The sequence below is a fragment of the Phocoena sinus genome, chromosome 1 (assembly GCF_008692025.1).
Source record: "Phocoena sinus isolate mPhoSin1 chromosome 1, mPhoSin1.pri, whole genome shotgun sequence".
Taxonomy (NCBI): Eukaryota; Metazoa; Chordata; class Mammalia; order Artiodactyla; family Phocoenidae; genus Phocoena; species Phocoena sinus.
This window is the reverse complement of record NC_045763.1, coordinates 120,461,131-120,483,401: the sequence shown is the minus strand read 5'-3', so window position 1 is coordinate 120,483,401 and position 22,271 is coordinate 120,461,131. Positions and strand designations below refer to the sequence as shown.

Genomic DNA, 22,271 nt, shown 5'->3' with positions numbered 1-22,271 from the left:
CAAGACCATGTAAATTTAGTTTACAGTAACTATTATCATAGCTCATAATATAATCAATTGCAAAATACTCAAGAGCTGGTATAGATATTTTTATAGTTTATTTTATATTCTAGATGTTCATTTACTCTCTGTTGATGTCACTAATTTTAACTATCTTTTGTTGTTGCTGTTGTTTTGCCACTTTATAACTCTGGAATGACCTCCACACATAAACAGTCCCTAGCCTGTGCACGGGGGAGAACCACTACAAACTGTTGTCCTGCATACACTCTGGCCTGGTAAACTGCAGAGTGAGCCTTACTGTGCAGATTAAAGATGGATGCACAATGTTTGGCCCATGGATAGACATCAAAAAGTGGCTGGTGGGAATGTGAATTGGTACAGCCACTATGGAGAACAGTATGGAGGTTCCTTAAAAAACTACAAATAGAACTACCATATGACCCAGTAATCCCACTACTGGGCATATACCCTGAGAAAACCATAAATCAAAAAGAGTCATGTACCAAAATGTTCATGGCAGCTCTATTTACAATAGCCCGGAGATGGAAACAACCTAAGTGCCCATCATCGGATGAATGGATAAAGAAGATGTGGCACATATATACAATGGAATATTACTCAGCCATAAAAAGAAAGGAAATTGAGTTATTTGTAGTGAGGTGGATAGAGTCTGTCATACAGAGTGAAGTAAGTCAGAAATTGAGTTATTTGTAGTGAGGACCTAGAGTCTGTCATACAGAGTGAAGTAAGTCAGAAAGAGAAAGACAAATACCGTATGCTAACACATATATATGGAATTTAAGAAAAAAAATGTCATGAAGAACGTAGGGGTAAGACAGGAATAAAGACACAGACCTACTAGAGAATGGACTTGAGGATATGGGGAGAGGGAAGGGTAAGCTGTGACAAAGCGAGAGAGAGGCATGGACATATATACACTACCAAACGTACGGTAGATAGCTAGTGGGAAGCAGCTGCATAGCACAGGGAGATCAGCTCGGTGCTTTGTGACCACCTGGAGGGATGGGATAGGGAGGGTGGGAAGGAGGGAGACGCAAGAGGGAAGAGATATGGGAACATATGTATATGTATAACTGATTCACTTTGTTATAAAGCAGAAACTAACACACCATTGTAAAGCAATTATACCCCAATAAAGATGTTAAAACAAAAACAAAAACAAAAAAAGTGGCAGGTGTATTTATCTGCATTCCCATCCATGGTGCCCAAGTCACTGTTGGCCCTGAGGGGAGGGCTCAATAAATGTCCATGAACTTGAGACTGGACATGAGCAGACACGTTGCAGGAAGGAAGGGAGAACTGAACAGGCACTTAAGTGCCAATAAATAACTTGGATTTCACTTTCCTTGTCAAGGGCGAGAGCACGTGAAAACATTATCAGGAGTGTTTAAATGTATGCCAGGGACTGTGTAGATATTTTTAAAAAGGAAGAAAACAAAAAAGAAAACCACCAGTGCTTAGAGAGGTTAAAATAATCTCCCAAGGTGAGAGCTAGTAAATGCCAGAGTTGCTTATAGCTGTAGTCCTGGTTCATGGGGCTAAAACTTCTGTACTCTAAGTGTTGGATTATTTGTGGCTTTCGTCAACCAGACTAACTCTGAGCAAACTGAACCGTTATTAATTTACACATTAATCTGACATGCATATTGCTGGGTAGATGAATGCTGCAGGGAATGCACTGTCGGACAGGGTAGAATGGGAAAAGATCTCCATGGCTGACAAGCTATACCTCCAGGCAGTGAGTGCATCATTGCCTTGTAGGAGATTCAAGATGTAAATGTGGTAAGAGTATAGTAAAGAGGGAGAGAACACTTCCAGCTGAGATCATTACTTCCTGGACCAAATGGCATTTACACTGGCCATTATAAAACAGTTAATCATCTCCATAAATGTTTATTTTGCCTTTCATTTGAACTGGGTTCCTCTTTCCCTCCACACCCACACACAGAAACTCCATGCCCACTCCCTGTGGGCAGCTATGACCTTGCAAACCAGGACACTTATTGGTCATTTAGATCTGCATCTATCTCATTTCAAAGAATTCAGACTTAATGGCAGATTCTGAGAATCAGGACAGGATGAACCTGTGGCACCTCCTAGGCTGGGAATCAGAATACTGGGCTTCGAGGTGTGGAGGATGTGTTCTGCTTGATTGTGTCCTTGAAACAATTTGGACTAATATTACCCCCAAGCGGGTTCTGCACGTATCCTTTTCAGGAATTTAATCTTGGCTGTGAGGCACTGCTGATTTTGACCATTAGTCTGGTTCTAACAAGACCATTTGGGACAGCTTGGATCTGGTAACATGCTTAAGTTCGGTGCACCTGCTCTTGCCATTTCTTCTTCCTGTGCCCCTCCATACTAGCCAGAGGAAACGGAAGGCAGGAAGGTGATTTCATTTTACGAGGGGTATCTGCAAAATCAGAAGGCAATTCAGCCTTCCCCTTGCTCTGTTTCTTTTGTTCAATTATTTAATGTCTTCTTGTTTCTGTCAACAATAAAGACTTGGCAGGTGTCATATGTACAACATGGAACCCACTATAGTGAAGAAATTAAGATTCATAAGACTGTGCTAAAAATGTTGGTACAAAATAATATATACATAGGAAAAATTCTCAGCGTGAAGTAATATAGAAGAGCCAAAAGGAGTTATTGACCTCTAGAAAATAGCTCTTTTTCTTGTTAGAAATAAAATGAGGCAGAAAAATATATGGGCATGCTTGTAATTCCTTCCTCATGTCATTTCTCCTCCCTGTGTTCCTTTACACTAGCCAGAAGAAAACGGGAGGAGAGAAAGTAGTTCACTCATTAAAAATAAATTTCCAAGGAATTAGTGTTGAGTTTTTGATCTATGATACATATGTTTCTAGCCAGGAAAATGAAGCCATTTAAGATTATTCCACCAGGTTTGTTACTCTCAGTATTGGCATGTTTTAACCTTCAAATAGTAAAAGCGTAAAACTTTATGGAAAGTCGTATGATTAAGACTCAAAATCTGCACATGCTCCACAGTGAGGAATAGAGAATGGAAGGAATTAGTCACAGCATTTTAGCCAAAAAATCTACTGCCATCCTGCACTCCTTACATAGGTAAAGTGAGGCTGACTCTGAGCCTCAAGAGGAAAGCGAAAAGGAGAATCAGCAACAGTCTTATCAATCTCACTGATAACCTAAAGGATTAAAGCCCTAAGATATTATTTTTTTTAAAGCCAGAAGCAGGAATTTTCCTGGGTTGTCTGAAGAGCTGATCAACAAGTTAAGAGCTAAGGAAATTCCAATTTAGGAAAAACACCTTCATTGGCCTTAATGTTCTAATAAATGCCTTGTTAGTCTGTTTTGATTTGACAACGAAGAACTCACATTGTAACACAAGAGTGAGAGCTGGGGCTGAGCGGGGAGCCCTGGGAGAGCACAGTCAGCCGTTTTCCCCAGACAGTACCAGCCCGCCTTGACACAATTCTGCTGTGAAAGAAAAATCGGTAGTTAAAACGAAAGAGCTGCAGGGTTTCTGCATATATAAACGTTAAAATGAAAACAGCCTACGTGGGAATTATGTGTTGACTAGTACCTTCAGCGTCCTGAGCATTTGTGTACAACATTCCTTTGCACGGTGTCTAACCACTTCTCTTCTCAGAAAGAGTAAATCTTAAAAAAAAAAAAAGCCCTATATTGGGACAACTGGATTTTATTCAGTTACTTTTGGAAAAAAAGACCACAATTGGAGGCACTGTTATGGGATACACAAGAATATCAAGACGTGGCTTCATGACAAATAGACTCTGCTTCTGAAAAGGGAGAGGCTTAACCCAATTGTTCAACAAGAGATGAAAATATGCAAGATAGATGTAGGCAAGCAAACCCAGCTCATCATAGCCACTTGTTCAGAATAAAACAGCTCTAACTCCCTTGTCCTGAGAATGGGTCATCAATTGTAACATTTCAAAGAAAAGCAAATCCAAGTCATTGTTGCTGTATGTGATTAACTCCCTTCTTATGGCTGTCTCCTTTTTCTTTCTTAATACTTGATTTAGACCCTCATTGGACAAGGCCCTGCAGTGGCATGATTCCCTGGACAAGCTCTTGCAGAACAACCGTAAGTCTGAATTATCTTTATAAAGGTCAGGGGAAGGACAGAGGCAAAAAAAAGCGCTTTAGGCTGCCCATGTCCTTCTTCCCCAATTTTGACGTTTCTTCAATTTTGGAAGAAGGCCAGGGGAGTGTGGTTATCTAGCTCATGGTAGGAGAATGTGCAAATAAGGTGTCCTGAGGACTCCTGAGTGCAGGTTGTATTCCCATCTGTCCTGCTTACTTGTGTGAGCGGAGCTAGTGGCTTGATCTGTGTAGTTCTTAAAATTTTCATCAGTAAAATAGAAATACTGCCTCTTCCAGCTTGGCCTCATAATGGCTTGCTGTGGATTCGGTGTAGCAGGGTACATATCACTGTACTATGAGGAATGGATTGGGTGTATGTCCCAGTTCAAAGTGCTATTAATTGCTTTTGTAACCCGCCATGGGTTGTTAACCTCCCCTAACCACAGTTTCCTCTTCTGGCAGCAGGCCTTTTATATCTCCATTCAAGACATGAAAAAAGTGCCAGCAAGAACTCCTCTCCAAGCTAATACCAATATACCTGAGCACCGTTTGCCTTTCCCCAATACAAAATCCTTACTGATTCCCAGGCCTAAAGTATCAAGTTCAAATTTCCAATGTTTAGGATTCTCCATAATAGTGATGATATGGCTGGCTGGTCTGCAGTCAAATTGAACTGTTCTCCCCTCCATATAGGATTTCTACATGCATTCCCTTTGGCTGGAATACTTTGTATTCATATCTCTGTCTGTTGAAATTCTCCTCTCCTATAAAAGTGAATCTAAATACTAAATGCCTAGTCTTCCTTGACCGTTCGGAATGATTTATCTTCCCTCTGAGGTTCCAGTGCAATTTGTCTGCACATTTTTATGCCGCTGTTACTTGCTACATTGTACTCTGATCATAGCCGTCTCCCTCCTATGACAGATTATAAGCTCATTGACAGCCAGGATTTAGTCTTTTTCTTCTGGATAATTTCACAACAGGAAGTGCACAGTAATAGGAAAACAAATATTTGTTGAATCGTTCACTCTAAAAATAGGATTCAATGTAAGATCTCTAACCCATATTTTTCCATTTTCATCACAAGATAGAATATAAAACTTTATTAAATGCTTTGCAAAAATAAGAATTTAAAAAATATTTCCCACAGGACCATCAAGATTAATAGACACAGACCACATAGCAAAGAATGTATGTTGAATTGTATACAAACGTTTTTTATTTCTTGTTTTTGGTGAGGTAATCTGCTTACCTGTGACAGAATCAATATCTTATATTTGGAGGCAGAACACCAAAGCCTCTGATTTGGAACTTTCTCAATATTATCCATTTTTAATTTTCTTTTTTATTTCTTGTGTTAAACAGAGTACCCAGTCCTGATACATATAAAGTGTTCCACGAATGCTTATTGAATAACTGGGTTAATGAATGACTTCATTATTCTTCTAGGACACAGAAGTTCCATGAAGACAACTAGGAGAAAAATATTTATGTTTATCAGTTGACTTACTTATTGTGTTACACAGTGGTTTTAGGGCCAGTAGCAACCTGACAGATGACATATTATATATTATGAATTCTAAGTACCCTGGGTACAGGTATTTTTTGCTACTGTCAACAAACCTGAGAATTAGCAGAACCATTTCCATGCTTTTAAAACCATTAAAGAGAAGGATATATATTTATGCGGCCATATAAAATCCTTTTCAGTCATACTAATCCTTAGGGCCACATGTTCACATATTTCAGGCTTTCAGGAGAACTTAACTATAAGTTAGCCAGAGGCAGTTGGTGTTAACACCTTAGCATTTGTTGAGGGACTGAAGTTCTTCAGCTTGCAAATAGATGATTTTCATGATGTGAGCTTGAGGCCGGAGAGTCTCACAATAATATTTTCTGCTTCTTAGAGGGGAAATATGTATATGCATGGGTGTGTAAATATATATAAAATTCACAATGTTTTATTTAATTAGATATATTTTAAAATTATATATACTATATATGTTATATATATAGTATATGTCTGTGTATATATATGTGTGTTCTTAAGTTCCACATCATTATCCTCTTAAGTAATTAACACTTTTAAGACTTGGGTGATTTCCCCAAGCAACAAAAGGAAAAGCATTTGATAACTGTTCTAGTCAAAATTCTTTCCTTGAGAATATATCTATCCATTCAAGCTAGCATGAATGAAAAAGAGGGTTTCTGGTATGGATACAGAGATCTCACAGAAACAAAAGAGTGCCATGCTCTATGGGAGGTGATTCCATGAGCGAATAAGACAGCTTCTCCCTCCCTCTGCCTCTGTTTCTCTGTTCTGTGTCTCTGTCTCTTCCTCTCTTTCCATTTTGCCCTCTATCTCTGCTTCTATGACTCTCCCTTTTGCTGTGTCTGTCTCTTGCCACTTTGTCTCTGCTGCCCTCTGTCCAGCTATTTCTAGAAGAGGACTAGTGGAATGACAGGCATGCCCAAGTAATTCTACCCCAACACCGTCAACCTAAAGAAACAATTTTTTTTTTTTTTTTTTTTTTTTTTTTTTTTTTGCGGTACGCGGGCCTGTCACTGTTGTGGCCTCTCCCGTTGCAGAGCACAGGCTCCAGACGCGCAGGCCCAGCGGCCATGGCTCACGGGCCCAGCCGCTCCGCGGCATGTGGGATCCTCCCGGACCGGGGCACGAACCCGTGTCCCCTGCATCGGCAGGCCGACTCCCAACCACTGCGCCACCAGGGAATCCCTAAAGAAACAATTTTTGACCTATTTCCCCAAACACCAGCTTTCGTGCACCGTGAATAACTTTTAAGCCAAACTTTGGCAGCTCAGTTCTTATGAGATACTCTTATTTGAATCTGCAAAAACTAACGGTCTATAACCAGAACTATGATAGTTCTGACATTAGCTGTGATTGATGCAGAATAGGTAATGAAGAAAGATACATTAGAAAAATGCGTATTTAAAACTTCACAATCCCCTCTTCCATGTTTGATTTGATAAATTAAATCATTTAACCTCAAGGAATGGCATATTTGCTGATTTATGAGGAACATTTGGCATTCTCTTGTGCTAATGTAAGGTATTGATTCAGTTCCCCAAGCATTTCTTAAATCCACATTTTTCTTAAATTTTCTTGAGTGGAAATGAAATCAATTGGTACCAAACCTCTTAAAAAAAGGACAGTTAAGCTGCTACTCAATCTCTTCCCTTCCACAAGATTCCTCTCTTCCTTTCCTCAGTTTTTAAAAATCTTTTTTTATTGAAATATAGTTGCTTTACAATACTGCATTGTGTACAGAATGATTCATTTTGTACAGATTATATTCTGTTATAGGCTATTACAAGATAATCACCTATTAAACCTATTAAAACCTAATAGGCATTACCTAATGAACCTATGAAAAATAGTTTTTAATAGCCCAGTGTATTCGACTCTGTTCTGAAAGAACAGCAGTTGTTCTTACGTTCTTGTCTTCAGTTTTATATATGGCACCATCTGTTTGCTTTTTGAAGGTCCATGGGGCACATAACTGGTGTATTGCTTTTTAAACACAAAAACAGATTGCACGTGGGAGTTTAAATAAGACAGTGACATTAAACGCTTCCACACGACTGTCTTTAGGAGCAGACGAAGAATGAAACACAGTCCAGTAGTAGCAAAGTTTTTATGTGAATCTTTTTGCCCCAGGAGTTCCAAAATGTCAGAACATTTCCTTGAGACACGCTTGAGATTTGGACTCTTGCATGGGGAATGGAATAGCCTGGCTCCTGGCTCCTCTTTTTGTTTCCGTCTTTGCATTCTCCTTCTGCTTCTCTTCTTTTGTTTCCAATTTTCTCCCTTCTCTTTTCTGGCTCATACTTACCATCATCTTACTCACTGGTAGCCACAATTCCCTTTAAAGCAACAATTATAACAATAAAAGCAATAGCTTGCATTTATTATTCACCATGTGCCAGGCACTGCCCTATGCACTTTGCATTTATTAGTTTATCTAACGATTTCAATAATTTTAGGACTTACGTACAAAAACAATCCGTATTTTTTTCAGAAAAGGGAACTGAGACATAGAGAGCTTAGGTAACTTGCTATTTGCTACAGCAATAGCCAAATCAGTCATTTTATTTTTCCTTAATGTTTGTATTTTTCAGTTTTGACGCTTGAGAGGAAACTTTTGTCTCAATGGGTCTTATTTTATTCAGCGTGAACCTCTATTAAATGTTAGGCCCACAGATTTAGACTAGGAGGTGGGATGTTTTCAAAAGAAGGGCAAAGATAAATGAAACTCAAACCTTGAACTCAAATCGTCAACAGCCTCCTGGGAAAGATAGCCATAGAAGCAAATAATCCCAACCAAAACCGAGAAAGTGATCTCTCCTCTTATGATGCTAAAAATCCTCAACAGCAAGTTGGAGGTACTGGGTAAAGACTACCTTGTATATGAGGCAACATTTGAGTTGGGTTTTGAATGGTGATAAAGATTACTTTTAAATTGGGCATGAATAATAATGATGAAAGTCAGCATTTATTGAGCTATCATTATGTTCAACATCATGTAAGAGCTTTCCATGAATTATTTAACCCTTATAACCACCCTGTCAGGTAGTTTCCATTAGTACCCCACTTACCAGATGTGGCAACTGAGGCTTGGAGAGGTTAGATTACTTGCCCAAGTTACTGTAGTAGTGTGGTTTGCGAGCATCAACCTCCAGGCACTCTTAGCTCTAGAGTCCATGCTTTGAAAGTAAACTATGAAATGGTATTTATCAACTATCAGTAACGTTTCACTATTTTTCCTCTAGGAGAAGAGATTTGTGCTAATCTACTTTTCAGCAATTTTTTCCTTTATAACAGTTGGACTTGGATTTGTCTTATACTCTTTTTATTTTTAAAGTGGTTTTATAGGTGGTTTCATTTTGTTCTTTGGCAGGGTTGTTATTTTATTTTACAGGCACGTCAAAAGTGACATCACTCATTAGGGCCAGCTCTGGGATTATAATGTGGGTCACAACCCAGAGTGTTGCCACCAGACCAGAAGATCAGGTGGGCTTCATCTACTTCTTAGGAAAAGGATGCCCGAAGATGTGTGTGGAATGGTATTTTGAGGCTCTGTGTGGGCTCAGCAAGGAATAATGTAGGGATTTTTCAGGGCTGTGTACTGAGGACTCTACTGGGGTGTGGAGTGGGCAGGGGAATAATGTGAGGCAAAGAAGACATGTGTGTTCCTCGCAGAATAGAGACTTTGGCCTAGAGTAGATTTGACTCTGACCCAAGAGGACTTCCTCAGGGGTAATGGGAATTCCTCAGGGTCTCTGAGGAATGGACCAGTAGAAAACCAGAGGTTAAGGAGGAGAAATCATCTGGGGAGTGGCGTTAGAGGGTCCTAGGAGGGGACCCTCTAGAGAATCCTCAAAATCCAGATGAGAGAAAGAATAGCTTTAATCATCTCCCAGACCAATAAATAAATAATAAATCCACTTTACGAGTCTTGATCGAGAGTGCGTACATTGACAAAAAGCCTTGAGATAACATCATGGGATTCAAGAGAATGATGAAACCAGTACCCAGGAAATGGACTCAATACACTGGAAAGTTATTTTCCAAGTGCATTTTCTGTATCGGACGACTTGGTAAATGTATGGTAAATGTTAACATTGCTGTGGAATCCTGGAATGTATCCTCAGGTCATAAATAACAATGTTTCTGAGGACTAGAATTTTATCTCTACCTTTTTCAAAGATGTGGAGAGGGTGATTCAGAGTGCCTGAATCACCATGTTGTGGGGACATGGGACTAATGAGAATAAATTGGCCCAGACTTATTCTGTGAAGTTATTGCTTTGTCTACAATCTTAGACCTGATTGTGTGGGCGCTCATAAGACTTCATTCCTATCGTCATTTCCCGGTAGCTAGAAAGTGCCTGGGAATTTTCTCATTTCAACAAAGATTACCTGACACCTTTTGTTTAAGAAACAATGAAAACTTTAAGAATGATAGAGAGAGAATTCGGGGGTTATTTCTTCTTTCAGCATGTACCATTGACTCCAGTGCCACTAAATGATAACAAATAGTGCCGGAAATATGGTGGGAAATATGGGCAGAGAGAGAGGGAAAATACATCTGATGTTAACGAGGTAAACATTATCAAGTGGTTTCAAAGTAATTCTTCTAGCTGGGTTTCTAGAGAAAATTGTTTATCATACCTACCATCACTTCCCAATATATTTTTAGGTGTTGATCAATAAAAAATGGTTTTAGGTTAAGTACAGGGAGAGGGGATTAAAATGCAAAGTGTCTTGTTTGGATTCAGAATCACTGGTGACCCTAATCCAATTAATTATAACTTAGTCATTCTGTTTCTTTAGAACTGAACACAGTTTCAGGGAACTGTGAGGGGTATGAAGACAATAAAAATGCACAGAAGGAAAATTGAAAAAAGACAACCATATATTTCAGGCTTAATCATCACATTTTGTGCATATTGTATGAAATCGATGTATTAAGCAATGACTAATGAATGATAATTTAGAGTCCATAAAAAGGAGTAGGGAGAAATACTCAAGGGGAAGGGAAATAGATAGAAATTAGGTCAAAGGAAATGAATTCAGTACATGAATATGTCTGCAAGTAAAACTAATGAATTGAAGAAGTGTCTCCTGATGGGGAACAAGTTGGAAAGGTGGACCCTGATGTACTGATTATAGTCAGTCCAACCTTCTGCCCTGAGAGGCATGTCTGTAATTGTGATACAGTCTGTGGAAAACTAGAATTTTCTCTCCTTCCTTTAGAAATCTACTTTCCCTACATAGTAAATGGACATGGATTCTCTCTCAGTACATATGCATTTGTTAGAATTTGGGTTTAAAAAAAAGCATATATATATATATATATATATATATAAAGAGAGAGAGAGAGAGACAGCTTTAAAAGGAAGAAAATATTGAAGATAAAGAGTGATTTTTCCTTTGTTCCTCTCCAGTGCCTTCCTAAATCCTGACCTTGCCTTCTACTTATCTACCACTTTGGAGGTTAGAGCTGGAGGGATAGGAAAGAAAAAGAAAACAAAAGGATCAGGCCCAAGAATCTCTAATAGATAGATAGATAGATAGACAGATAGATAGATAGATAGATATTCATATATAGATGTATATATATTTAAATTATAAGCTGAAATATATTCTACAGGAACAACAGTGCACTGAAAACAGAATCACAGTAGTTATAATTATACTGAATTTAATATGTTTATAGACTGATGTATAATTGACGGACATAGTAAATACTCTGCAAGTGGTGACTTCATTGGGCCCCTTCCCACTCCTCCTTCAGGTCTCAAATGAAATGTCACTTTCTCATGGAGGCTTTCCCTAAACCTAAAACGAGGTTAGGACCCCTTCTGTTACTATCTTTCGTATGGTTTTCTTTTGCTGTGTACATTTATTTGTGTGTGTTTCTTCATTTTCTTTTCTACCTCCCCCAGGATCTATAAACATCATTAGGGCCGGAACCATGTCTATCTTACTTACCATAATTCCCAGAACATGATATTTGCTCAAAAATCATCTGTAGAAAAACAGAAAGACTGCAAGTAGTCCATACACGAGAATCAACATTAATGTTACTTACACTACCAAATCAAGTTTTAAATGTATTTTTTTCTTTTGGTAAGTGATAAGTATCCAGAATGGCATTAGTGTTCACAGTGTCCCTGGATGTTGTATACAGGTAAACCTTCATCACCTAAGTATAGACTGTCTGCATCTGAATCCCAGCTCTGCCACTTACCAGCTGGTTAACTAAGGGCAAGTTACTTGATCTCTCTGACTTCACTTGTAAAATAGATTCGTAATGAGGAGCAAATGAGTTAACTTTTGTAAGGTTATGGCATAAATGACAGGAATATATAGTAAATAAACCTAGGCTACAACGTGGGATATAGTGTTAGATAGATAGATAGATAGGGTGAATACATTTCCTCAAATAACCTTTTTCCTTGCTAGACGGACTTGCCAGTTTCAAAAGTTTCCTGAGGTCTGAATTTAGTGAGGAAAACCTTGAGTTCTGGATGGCCTGTGAGGATTACAAGAAGATCAAGTCCCCTGTCAAGATGGCTGAGAAGGCAAAGAAAATTTATGAAGAATTCATCCAAGCGGAGGCTCCTAAAGAGGTTGGTCCTGATGGGAAGGTGGGTGAGTGTGGTCAGCTCAACAACTTCCCAGGAAGGATTCCCGACTGCGGTACACTTTCCAGCCACAGGCTATTCCTATTTGAGAGTGGGCCACCTTTCGTAAGCGCCTACTGAGTGGAAAGGCAGAGCAATGCCGTCGAGCAGGTATGAACTTGAACTCTGTTTAGGTCACTTTCTAAGCAATCATGGGTCTCTTTTCAGTAGTATGTAATCGCAAGTCAGAATGATACCAGTTGCATGATCTTAGATAAATTATTGAGTCTGTCTGAACTTGGTTTCTTTCTTTGGGAAAAATGAGGGTAATGAAGACTATTTCTGCAGGATTGTTGTGAGGATGAAATTAAAGAGCGGACGTGAAAATGTATATCTCAGCATTTGAACTGATGAATGCTTACTGAATGTTTCTACCACTTAATTTCTTCTCTCTTCCTCTTCCCCTTCTCCTCCCTTCCCTTTCTTTTTTTATGAAAACTCTCTCTTTTCTCTTCTATTCTCTCCCATCCCGTTGTTTCCCCCAGGCCTTTTCCATTTACACTCTAGTCAGGGGAAACAGGGTTTCTACTTACAAAAATCAAATGATTACAAGATAATAGTGAGAGATGTCAGAAGACAATGTACCATTAACTGACTGCTAAAGACAAGATGTGTGTTGATTTCAAAGAGGATTTGGGGTAGTTTATCTGCCCTTTGCTGTTTATGAAACTGAATTGAAAAGGCTTTCTGTGGAATTCAGGATGGCCTCAGCAAGACCTGTTCATCGTGTTTTGGTCAGGTCACTAATTTCACATTGCACCCCATAATCCAATCTGGGCATCAAGCATTTCATCAAGATTTTGGGTCAATCACAGGGGTGATCTGAGCAAACCCTCTAGGTAGGCAGTAATTAACTTCAGATTATTTGAGAGGGGAAAACCCCAATACCCTTTTTCTCTCTCAGGTGCTCTAGACTCTTGAGGTCCCACCATTTGGTATTTATTCCTTTGGTAATGCATTATTCATCACTGATCCTTTTTGAAAGATAAATATGTTTGAATGGATGGACAAATTATATACCTAATACCAAGAGATGAGCTCCCTCCATGACACAGGACGTGGAGGTCAGGAGCATGAGAGTATAGAGCACCATGGGTCAAGGTGGAGAAACTGAGAGTCCTAAGATGGAACTGGACTTAGCCTTGCTGTGGAATCTTATCCAGATCTCCTGCTCTACTCCTCAGGCTCCCACCCTATGCATATATGTTAACTTCCCCTACTTCTGATGCCTTTTGTGCTGGGACATTATTCTTCTACCCACGTGGAATCTCTATTTGTGATGTTACCAAGGAGATTGGTATTAAATTTGACACCCATTTCCTGACTTCAACTGATCTTCCATTTCCAGCCTATCTTCCTACCAACATCATTCCTATTTACAGAAGTCTAGGATTTGTTGCAATGTCTGCACATCGTGGAGACCCATCTGGACTATTGCTTTGAGCTCCAGGAAAACTTTGTTCTCGAGGTTCCTTACTAGAACATTGGTGTTTATCATGAAAATATGAGACATTAAAAATGAAGTTTCAAGGGCTTCCCTGGTGGCGCAGTGGTTGAGAGTCCGCCTGCTGAGGCAGGGGTCACGGGTTCGTGCCCCGGTCCAGGAAGATCCCACATGTCGCGGAGGGGCTGGGCCCGTGAGCCATGGCCGCTGAGCCTGCGCGTCCGGAGCCTGCACTCCGCAACGGGAGAGGTCACAACAGTGAGAGGCCTGCGTACTGCAAAAAAAAAAAAAAAAAAAAAATGAAGTTTCAAAATAAACAAAACCCTGGCTGAGTTACTAGAACACACAAATGGTGACCCTCATTATGAGGGCCTGTGAGCTCAAAATAAAATAGCCTTGGCCTCCAGTCTCTGAGCTGGGCATCAGAGAGAATGTGAATCTCACTCCTGACACATAATAAACATTCAGTGAATATTTGTGAGATGAATGGGTGCAGATGTCCCAACCCAGACCTTTCTCAATGTGTACCTTTGGGCAAGTTTCTCACTAAAGCTCTCTAATTCTCAGTTACCTTAACCGCAATCATCTCACATATATGTATGTGTACCTAGAGGATGTTTAATAAATTGTAGCTGTTATTTTTAAAATTCTCCAACTCTTGTATTTTGACCCCCAAATTTACTATTTCATTTTGGTGACCAGCAGATTGACCTATAAAACAAATTGACCCAGGCAAATAGTAATCTAAATTTTCTTTCTCTGAATGTTCACCTCAGTTCTTTAAGATAAGGAACTGAAGGAGAGATACAGTTGTAAAAAAATTGGAACTAAGATTAAAAAAAGAGAAGTGACCCTGCATAGTTCAATAAGTAGAAAACTCGTATACTGCAGATTGTCAACTGTCCATATTTTAAATTAATGAAAAATATTTTCTTGGCTCTCTAGTAAACGGATGAGTATATATCAAAATGATTCATTAGAGGAGCCCATGCACATAAAACTTATAAGATAAATAGCTGTTTTTGCTGGTGTATACAATGTGTTAGAAAGTTTTAAATACATCACTTCTTTAAAAAATAGGATTAAGGGATAATTCTATAATTTTTAGAAATGCAACTATTTGAGTAAGGCTGCCCACCTAGCTCAGCATATATTTAAAAGAAGGAAGAAACATTGCTTTCGCGTGGCGAGAAGAATAACAGACTGAGAATAGAGAAATATACATGATAGCCTCACTTCTGTCCCTCACTAGCTGTTTGTGGGCCTGTAACGACCTCTCTGGGTCTCGGAGTCTTCACCCGTGAAGGCAGGAGTCAGACTACCTCACCTCCGAGGCTGTTTCCAGTGCCTCCTGTATAGTCTTCTGCCATTCCTGCATAAAGCACACAGGCCCCTTTCGTCTGTGGAAAACATGTCATAGCCTCAACTCACTTCATCCTGGACCTCCAGTCACAGTCACTCCTGTGTGTTCTGGCCTGGTACTCCCCAATCATGTCTTTGTCCCTGACTCTGACCTAAAGCTGCTTCATAATTCTCTGAGCCCAAATAGCTTTTCTCAGTATCAAGAACTTCTAGCAGCCCAGGAGAGACCTAAAACATTTTCTCATGTTCCAATTCAAAATTATTGGTTGATTTGTTTCTCTTTTACATGCAGACTCCTTAAGAGTCATTGAAATATACAACGTGATTTCTCTCAAATCATACTCAGACAAGCCCAGGCACGTTGTACACTGTACAACTCCAGGGGCCATTTACGCGGACCCTAACGTGAATGGTGTCCCTGGGAATGGCTCGATGTAGTAGCCCTGCATTCAGGACAAATACGTCATAATGCCTTCCAACACTGCAGTCTACTGGGTAAAAGCAACATTGCTGGGCTTTTGAGTTTTCTCCCTACCACTTATGATCTTGGGCAAGTCACTTAACATTTCTGTCCCTCGGGTGTCAAATGTAGGTGTCAGTATTGCCTTCTAGAGTTGTAAGATTCAACGAATTCATAGCACAGTGCCTGTAAAAGTTAAGCTCTCCTCACTCATTAAGTATTAGCTGCTATTGTTATTATTGTTGCGTTAGAACCATTGTTTCCCACTCAGTTTCAGGAAAAGACCAAATTTCTTTGTTCTTCGAGAACCACACAAAAGGTCTTGGATTCCTGGTCAGAAGTTCTTTCTCTCTCTTCATTCTCCCCACTAGGTGTGAAACCAAATGCTGTGGTAGGAGGATTGTGGGATTAGGCATCAGGATACTTGGATTCAAATTCAGAGTCTCTGCATTCAAATACATTTATTAGTTCTGTGATCTTGAAGAAGTCTCTACCTATATCTATCTATCTATCTATCTATCTATCTTTCCCCTACAAAAGGAAAGACTCATTCTTAGGGTTATTGTGAGGATTATATGAGGTCTGCATGTGTTGGCTGCTTGTTTCTAACAGTGGGTGTCTAACACTGGTTGATCTTAATCTGAGTCATGCGTTTGTTGAAGCATTTGTTGAAGTTGCCTTACCCCACTGCATATAAAATAGAAATGATATTTCTCACTTGCTATGACTCTCTTCCCCTCGTGTGTTATACTGGTGAGAAATTCCACTTCTCTCCCAACCCCTCCTCAAATCCCACAACCTGTCTGCCTCAGTGACCCTGTTTCCTGTCTCATAGGTGAATATTGATCATTTCACGAAGGACATCACAGTGAAGAACCTGGAGGAACCTTCCCCAAGCAGCTTTGATGTGGCCCAGAAAAGAATCCATGCCCTGATGGAAAAGGATTCACTGCCTCGCTTTGTGCGCTCTGGGTTTTATCAGGAGTTCATCAAGTAGCAATGTAGTTGGTCTGTGAGAATCATCCTGACAGTTATTTCCTCCACAATAACCCTGCACTTTCCAGCAACCCACATATTTTCCTATAGCAGCTTTTGCTCAAAGACTCTCAAACGGAAAACGCCAGAGAGTGTTGCTTCCTCCTTTGCCCACATTGTTTTGGATGTTTATCTATTGCCCAAATGCCTTCCTTTTCCAATTTCCTCTTCCTGCCCCCAATCTTAATTAAGCTCTACTCTTGTATGTTGTTGTGAAACTCAATCAGAATGACAGAAAAAAAATCTATCAAAGGAAATATAAGATAAGAATATGATATCATTGAATGTAGGTCCATTTGGTTTAGGTAATGGATCTCCCCCTAAATTGGTATGAAGAAGAATGTGGATGTGGAAAGACCAGTTTCAACTGAAACTAATGGATCTCATTTTTAAAAAAATTCTGATCCATGAGGGGGTCACCCCTCTCATTATTTCTGAACTTGGTTAGTAAAAGTTGCTAAGAATTTTATGAGGCAGAGCCACTATTGGATTTTTTAAGCAAATACGTTGTTAAAAAATATTGATCTTCTTCTGAGAGCATCTTTGTGTTAGATAGAGATTATAAACAAGAGATATAGATACATAAATATGCTGTGTTTATATAAAATCGATCTGAACGCCATCCATATAACTTCTTTCCCTATACTTCCCTCATACCTTCCCATGCATAAAGTTACGAAATTCTGTATTAAATCAATGACCTGAGATTGACAAGGGACTACTTTATACATGTATCTATGCCTCTAGCATGTAGGCACAAAGTTTCAATTTTCAAATTGTTTAAAATTCGTGTGAGTATAAAATTCCAAAATTTCTGACTCCAATCATATAAAACAGTTGCTACTCATTGCAGTGGTCTCCCACCTCAATATCAAGAGGGCTGTACACTAAGATGGGAAAATCTTGTCAAGCCTAAAATAGTTAGTTGTCCTATGATGCCATCAGTTTGTTTAGTAAAAGACGATTATCTTTAAAACACCTAATTATCTTTGGAAAACTTAATTTGACTAAATGCAGAGACGTTCTAAGTGAGATAAAATTTTAAAGTACCCTGCATTTTGCAAAATAATCTGATCTTTTAGCAACCCCTCACTTCCCTCCCTATTTTGCTCCCTGCATTAGTGAATTGTATTTATAGTCAAAATGCACATTTATACCCCTCACATGCCTTACACACAACCAATTGATAAGCCATGGTACTTTTAGTAGGTTTAAACTTTTAATTCTGTATTTCATTATTATAAGTCTTGCTAGAATTTTTTTCTTATCTTTAGTAGATTTGATTAAACAATGATTTACATAATCTAGTAATAGAGTCAAACTATGTATGAATATAACCAAGGTGAGGACACTGAGTTAACTAAACAAGTAACTTTTAAAGGACTAATAAAAATCTGAAATGTTTAAGTAGAAGACTACATTGTTTAGTCTTGTATTTACTCTTTTTGTTTCTTTTTTTCTTTCACACACTCCTAGTTTCACATGTTTGTAGCCCATTTATCCACTTAATTCCTAAGAGTACTGAAAGTGAAGCAACTATATGACTGTATTCTTTGAGTAAACACTGACTGTATTTGCTGGGTTTTCTTTTTTTTTTCTTTTTTTTTTTTTTTTTATTTCAAAGGCTAATGTGCCCTTCCTGAATACTTGCCATTTCAAACTCTGAAAATGGGTCGGAGTGACTGGGTCTACTGCCAACTCTTGCTAGTCTGGTATGAGTTCATTCATATTTGTCAGTATTGCTCACTTCAAAGAATCTCCGTCATCAAGCAGTCGACAGCTAGGCCAGACCAACATTGTGAGCATGAAAAAGAAGTTCCCACCATGTCTATTCATGTAGGAGTGACAAGCAACTCACAACAAGAATTCCCAGCACAGCCATCCTTAGCATCTGTCTATGCTGCCCCAGATCAGTATAAAATCACCAATCCTTTACTTGCTAATGCAGCTAGAAAATTTAAGAACTGAAGAATCTAGGTGAGTTATGTTTTTCTTGAATGCCAAAACATTTTTAAGAAAAATTTTCATGTCATTAATATTTCAAATATTTTATTCATATTATTTGAAAGAGCAAAATGTTTGAAAATACCCAGAGAATTAACTAGAGATTACAGAGTTCACCAAGATGGTTGATATGACAAAGACTCGGACTGACTGTATTCACAAATTGACTGCACATCCTATGTAAGTGGGTAGACTTGTCAGTGGAGGATAAGAAGGACCTTCACCTTTTCATAAGCTGAACCCAGGGGGCAGAGGGGCAGGAAAAGCACCAGGAGGGCAATGCTGTAAAGGCTACAAGAAGCATGAATGCCTTGCAGTCAACCGGTGACATGTAATATATATGTAAATATGATTTTAAATTTAAAGCAGTACACACACACACACACACACACACACTCTTCTAAATAATAAAATTAAAAGGAGTACAAATATCACAGCCCAAAATGAAAAAGCAAATGTATAAAAATTGCCCTAGAAAATTCTTTGAAATCTTTGATGTTTTTAAACTTAGAAAAAAACCCTGAGCTGCTAGAAGTTGCCATAGTAACATAAACAAAATAAACATTCTTTTAAATTTTGGGAAATTAGGAAAACTGGGATGATCTTTCCAGGAAAGAAAAATGTGTAACATCTGTTTATCACTCCCTTTGCCTCCTCCCCTTCCTCCCCGCTCTCCCTTGAGTAAATTGCCTGGGAAAGTATGAAACTCAATGCAGGAGCGAGCCCTGTGGTGCTGACATTTTCCTCCCTTGTGAAAATGTAACAGTCATAAGTGAATCTGGAATGTAGAGAGGTAGTCAATGGGAATAGGAGTATATGCTTCTCATCCTTGAGAGAAACCTAAGATTGGTAGGTAGGTCAGGTAACCACCATAACCTGTTTTTCTGCCTGGGTTTGATATAGTTTGTGGTTGTGGTTGGTGTCTGATTAGGATCTAAACTTGACCAGAAGAAAAAGACAGACTCTCAGAGTAAATTAGGAGGCTGTGTTCCATGCTCACCTGCTAAAGCAATGCTTGTTCCTGTGAACAACTCCCTACACACACACGCACACACACATGCACACACATACACATTTTCTTTCTCTCAGATAGACACCTTCTGAAATGCAGAACTGAGGTGTTTCAGTAACTTTGCTTTCCAATCGATAGAATCAAATTTATGAAAACATTTTGTGCCCCACTCCCCATACCACCTATGTACTCTAATTCTCTATGGTATAAATTATGCTTTAAGCAGATTTCAGTTTTTAGTGCATAAAGAGAAGAAGTTGTTAAAGAAATTGTTTTTACTTTTGTCCTCTACAAAGCCATGGATTATGCTTGGTTGATGTGCTCTCTGTATACACTCCCTTTCAACAGGGTGGACTTGTTATTATTTCCCAAAGAATAATAGATATCCAGAAGTTTCAATAAAAACTTGACCATTAGTAACTCAATTGGTAAACTAATGAACATCCTCTGCCAGGGCTTTGTCAAGCTATCCGTCCCATCACAAATTTGATAATTTGAGAATCATTTCAAAGGCTATCATATTTCAGAGGAATCATTTTTATCCCTGAAATCATTCCCTCTAGCAGGGTATTTTCCTTGTTTCCTGGTAATTTAGCAAGTTTGTGAGAAATAGGGTCATGAGAAAAGAAAGGGGGGAAAGGAGAGATGGGAAGTGGTAAAGAAGTAAGTGCCCAGACCTACAAAGTGAGACCATTCACTAGGAGACATTTAAGAGCAGCTCCACTTGATTGAAAATCAAATCATTTCTGCTGTCACCACCAAGACTTGCAGGAAGGCTTTTCTTGACTAACAATGCAGATTGATGTGAAAATCCATTTTAGTATCCTAGGGATTCTTGATTAGATAAAAGAAGAAACATGGAAGATTTTCTTTCCCCAGTGGGCTTGCATGTGCCAGAGAGCAGAGCATGGAGAACCCAGTTTCTAACATCCAAATGTCCAAACCCAAGGGCCAGGCAACTCTCTGTAGGTTCTGGACACGATGTCTTGATACATCTCAGTGTATGGGTTTTCCAGGCTCTCCATTCTATAAGACTGTGTTCAATTCTTGCCTTGGATAAGGCTCTTTAGCAATTTAGCAACTACTCATTGTGCTAAACATATTTTCATTCAAATAGGTTATATGGCCGACCAGAGCAATAGATATCCAAAGAAAGGCTCTCCCCAGCATACTGAAACTGAAAAGATCAAGACTTCCAACAGAGACATTTGTAGCTTTGAATGGAAACTCATAGCAGAGAGTAAAGGGAAAAAGACAGACAACCCGAACTTTGGAATATTATCCTCACCTCACAGTTTAATAATAATCATTTCTAGTAGAGAAGCTACAAAACCAACATTTATATCCAGTTTGATAAGCCTCTTGTTTTTTCACCTGAGACAATTTTCCTTTCTGTCTCACACCTATATCTCCATTTCTTTTCTCCCCCTGTATGAGGATACATTTTAAATAGTTGAGTCTAACCACTGTTATCTAATAATGAACACAATTAAAAGCATTTAACTCACTATCTAGGAAAATGTATAAACTAAGGCATAGACAAAACAATGGGAAATGCTGAAAACTTTTCCTATGGAGAGAAGTAATCTGGATAATTTTTGCCAAAAGTTCTTTTCATGTCATATGTTATTAGAATTTGGGGGGACTAAATTTTTTAAGAATACTGCAACTCGCAACTCATCTTCAGGAGACCAGCCCAGAGAAAGGTGTAGAAATGAAAGGTTTGGAAAGCCATTTGTCAGCATTTATCCTATAAGTTTTTCATTTAGAAACAATGTGTTTATCTTCTAACTTTGTAACCAATACGTTGTATACTATGTAACTCATACTTCTTGATAAAGCACCAAATATGTATCTGTAACCACAATCACATATATTATATTAAATATATATCTATATAATAACCTCATATGAGTCCTTCTTGACTCCTGAACATTCTTGATATGAAACTCTATCTTAAGGTAGGCTTGTTATTCACTTCGCTCCTTATACCAGGTGAGTCCTTGATCAGTTGGGAGGATCCCTCTCCTAATAAATATCAACTGTAATACAGCCTGACAGACTAAACTCAGAAAGGGAGATACAAAGTGCCCAATATCCATACACTCTGTTTACTACTTTCCCTTGGATTCAGATGGCAACAACTTATTGATGCAGGTATTCACTGTTAGCATTGACTGAGCACATTATACCATTTGGACCCTGCAATATTCAGTGAGTATAGTTATTCCTTTCTCTTCCTGCACTGGTGAAAGATCTGAAATCCATGTGCCACTGCAAGCAACTCAATTCTATGACCTTAGATTTGGTGCTCAGATAGCTTAGGTAATGGCCTCAGATTATACAACTAGTGGGGTTGGGATTGGATGAAAGGGAAAGTTTGTATACAGAAAGAGGCATGAATAGAATCAGTTTACAGAGAGAAACAATGATGAGAATCCATGTGAAGGGAGAATGGGAGAGAGGAATTGAGAGATTAGAGAATGTCTGCTTGGCCTGTGACAGTTTCTAAGTTCTCACTCACAGTTCCCATGAAGCCTAGGTATATTTAATGTAGATGCAATCACCATGGATCATTTCAGTACCATCTATTCTATTCTCCTCTTTATTTGAATTATCTTGGAT

General features: G+C 38.8%; 1 protein-coding gene across 1 annotated transcript in view; it reads left to right on the top strand.

The window, feature by feature from the left end:
- RGS5 (regulator of G protein signaling 5) overlaps positions 1-21,550 on the top strand; it is a 52,690-nt gene extending 31,140 nt beyond the window's left edge. Inside the window, exons 3-5 of the mRNA XM_032645065.1 lie at positions 4,056-4,117; positions 12,109-12,275; positions 16,431-21,550. Of these exons, the coding sequence (XP_032500956.1) occupies positions 4,056-4,117; positions 12,109-12,275; positions 16,431-16,592 (391 nt within the window). The 3' untranslated portion in view covers positions 16,593-21,550. The remainder of the gene's footprint in view (positions 1-4,055; positions 4,118-12,108; positions 12,276-16,430) is intronic.
- Positions 21,551-22,271: the final 721 nt, after the last annotated feature.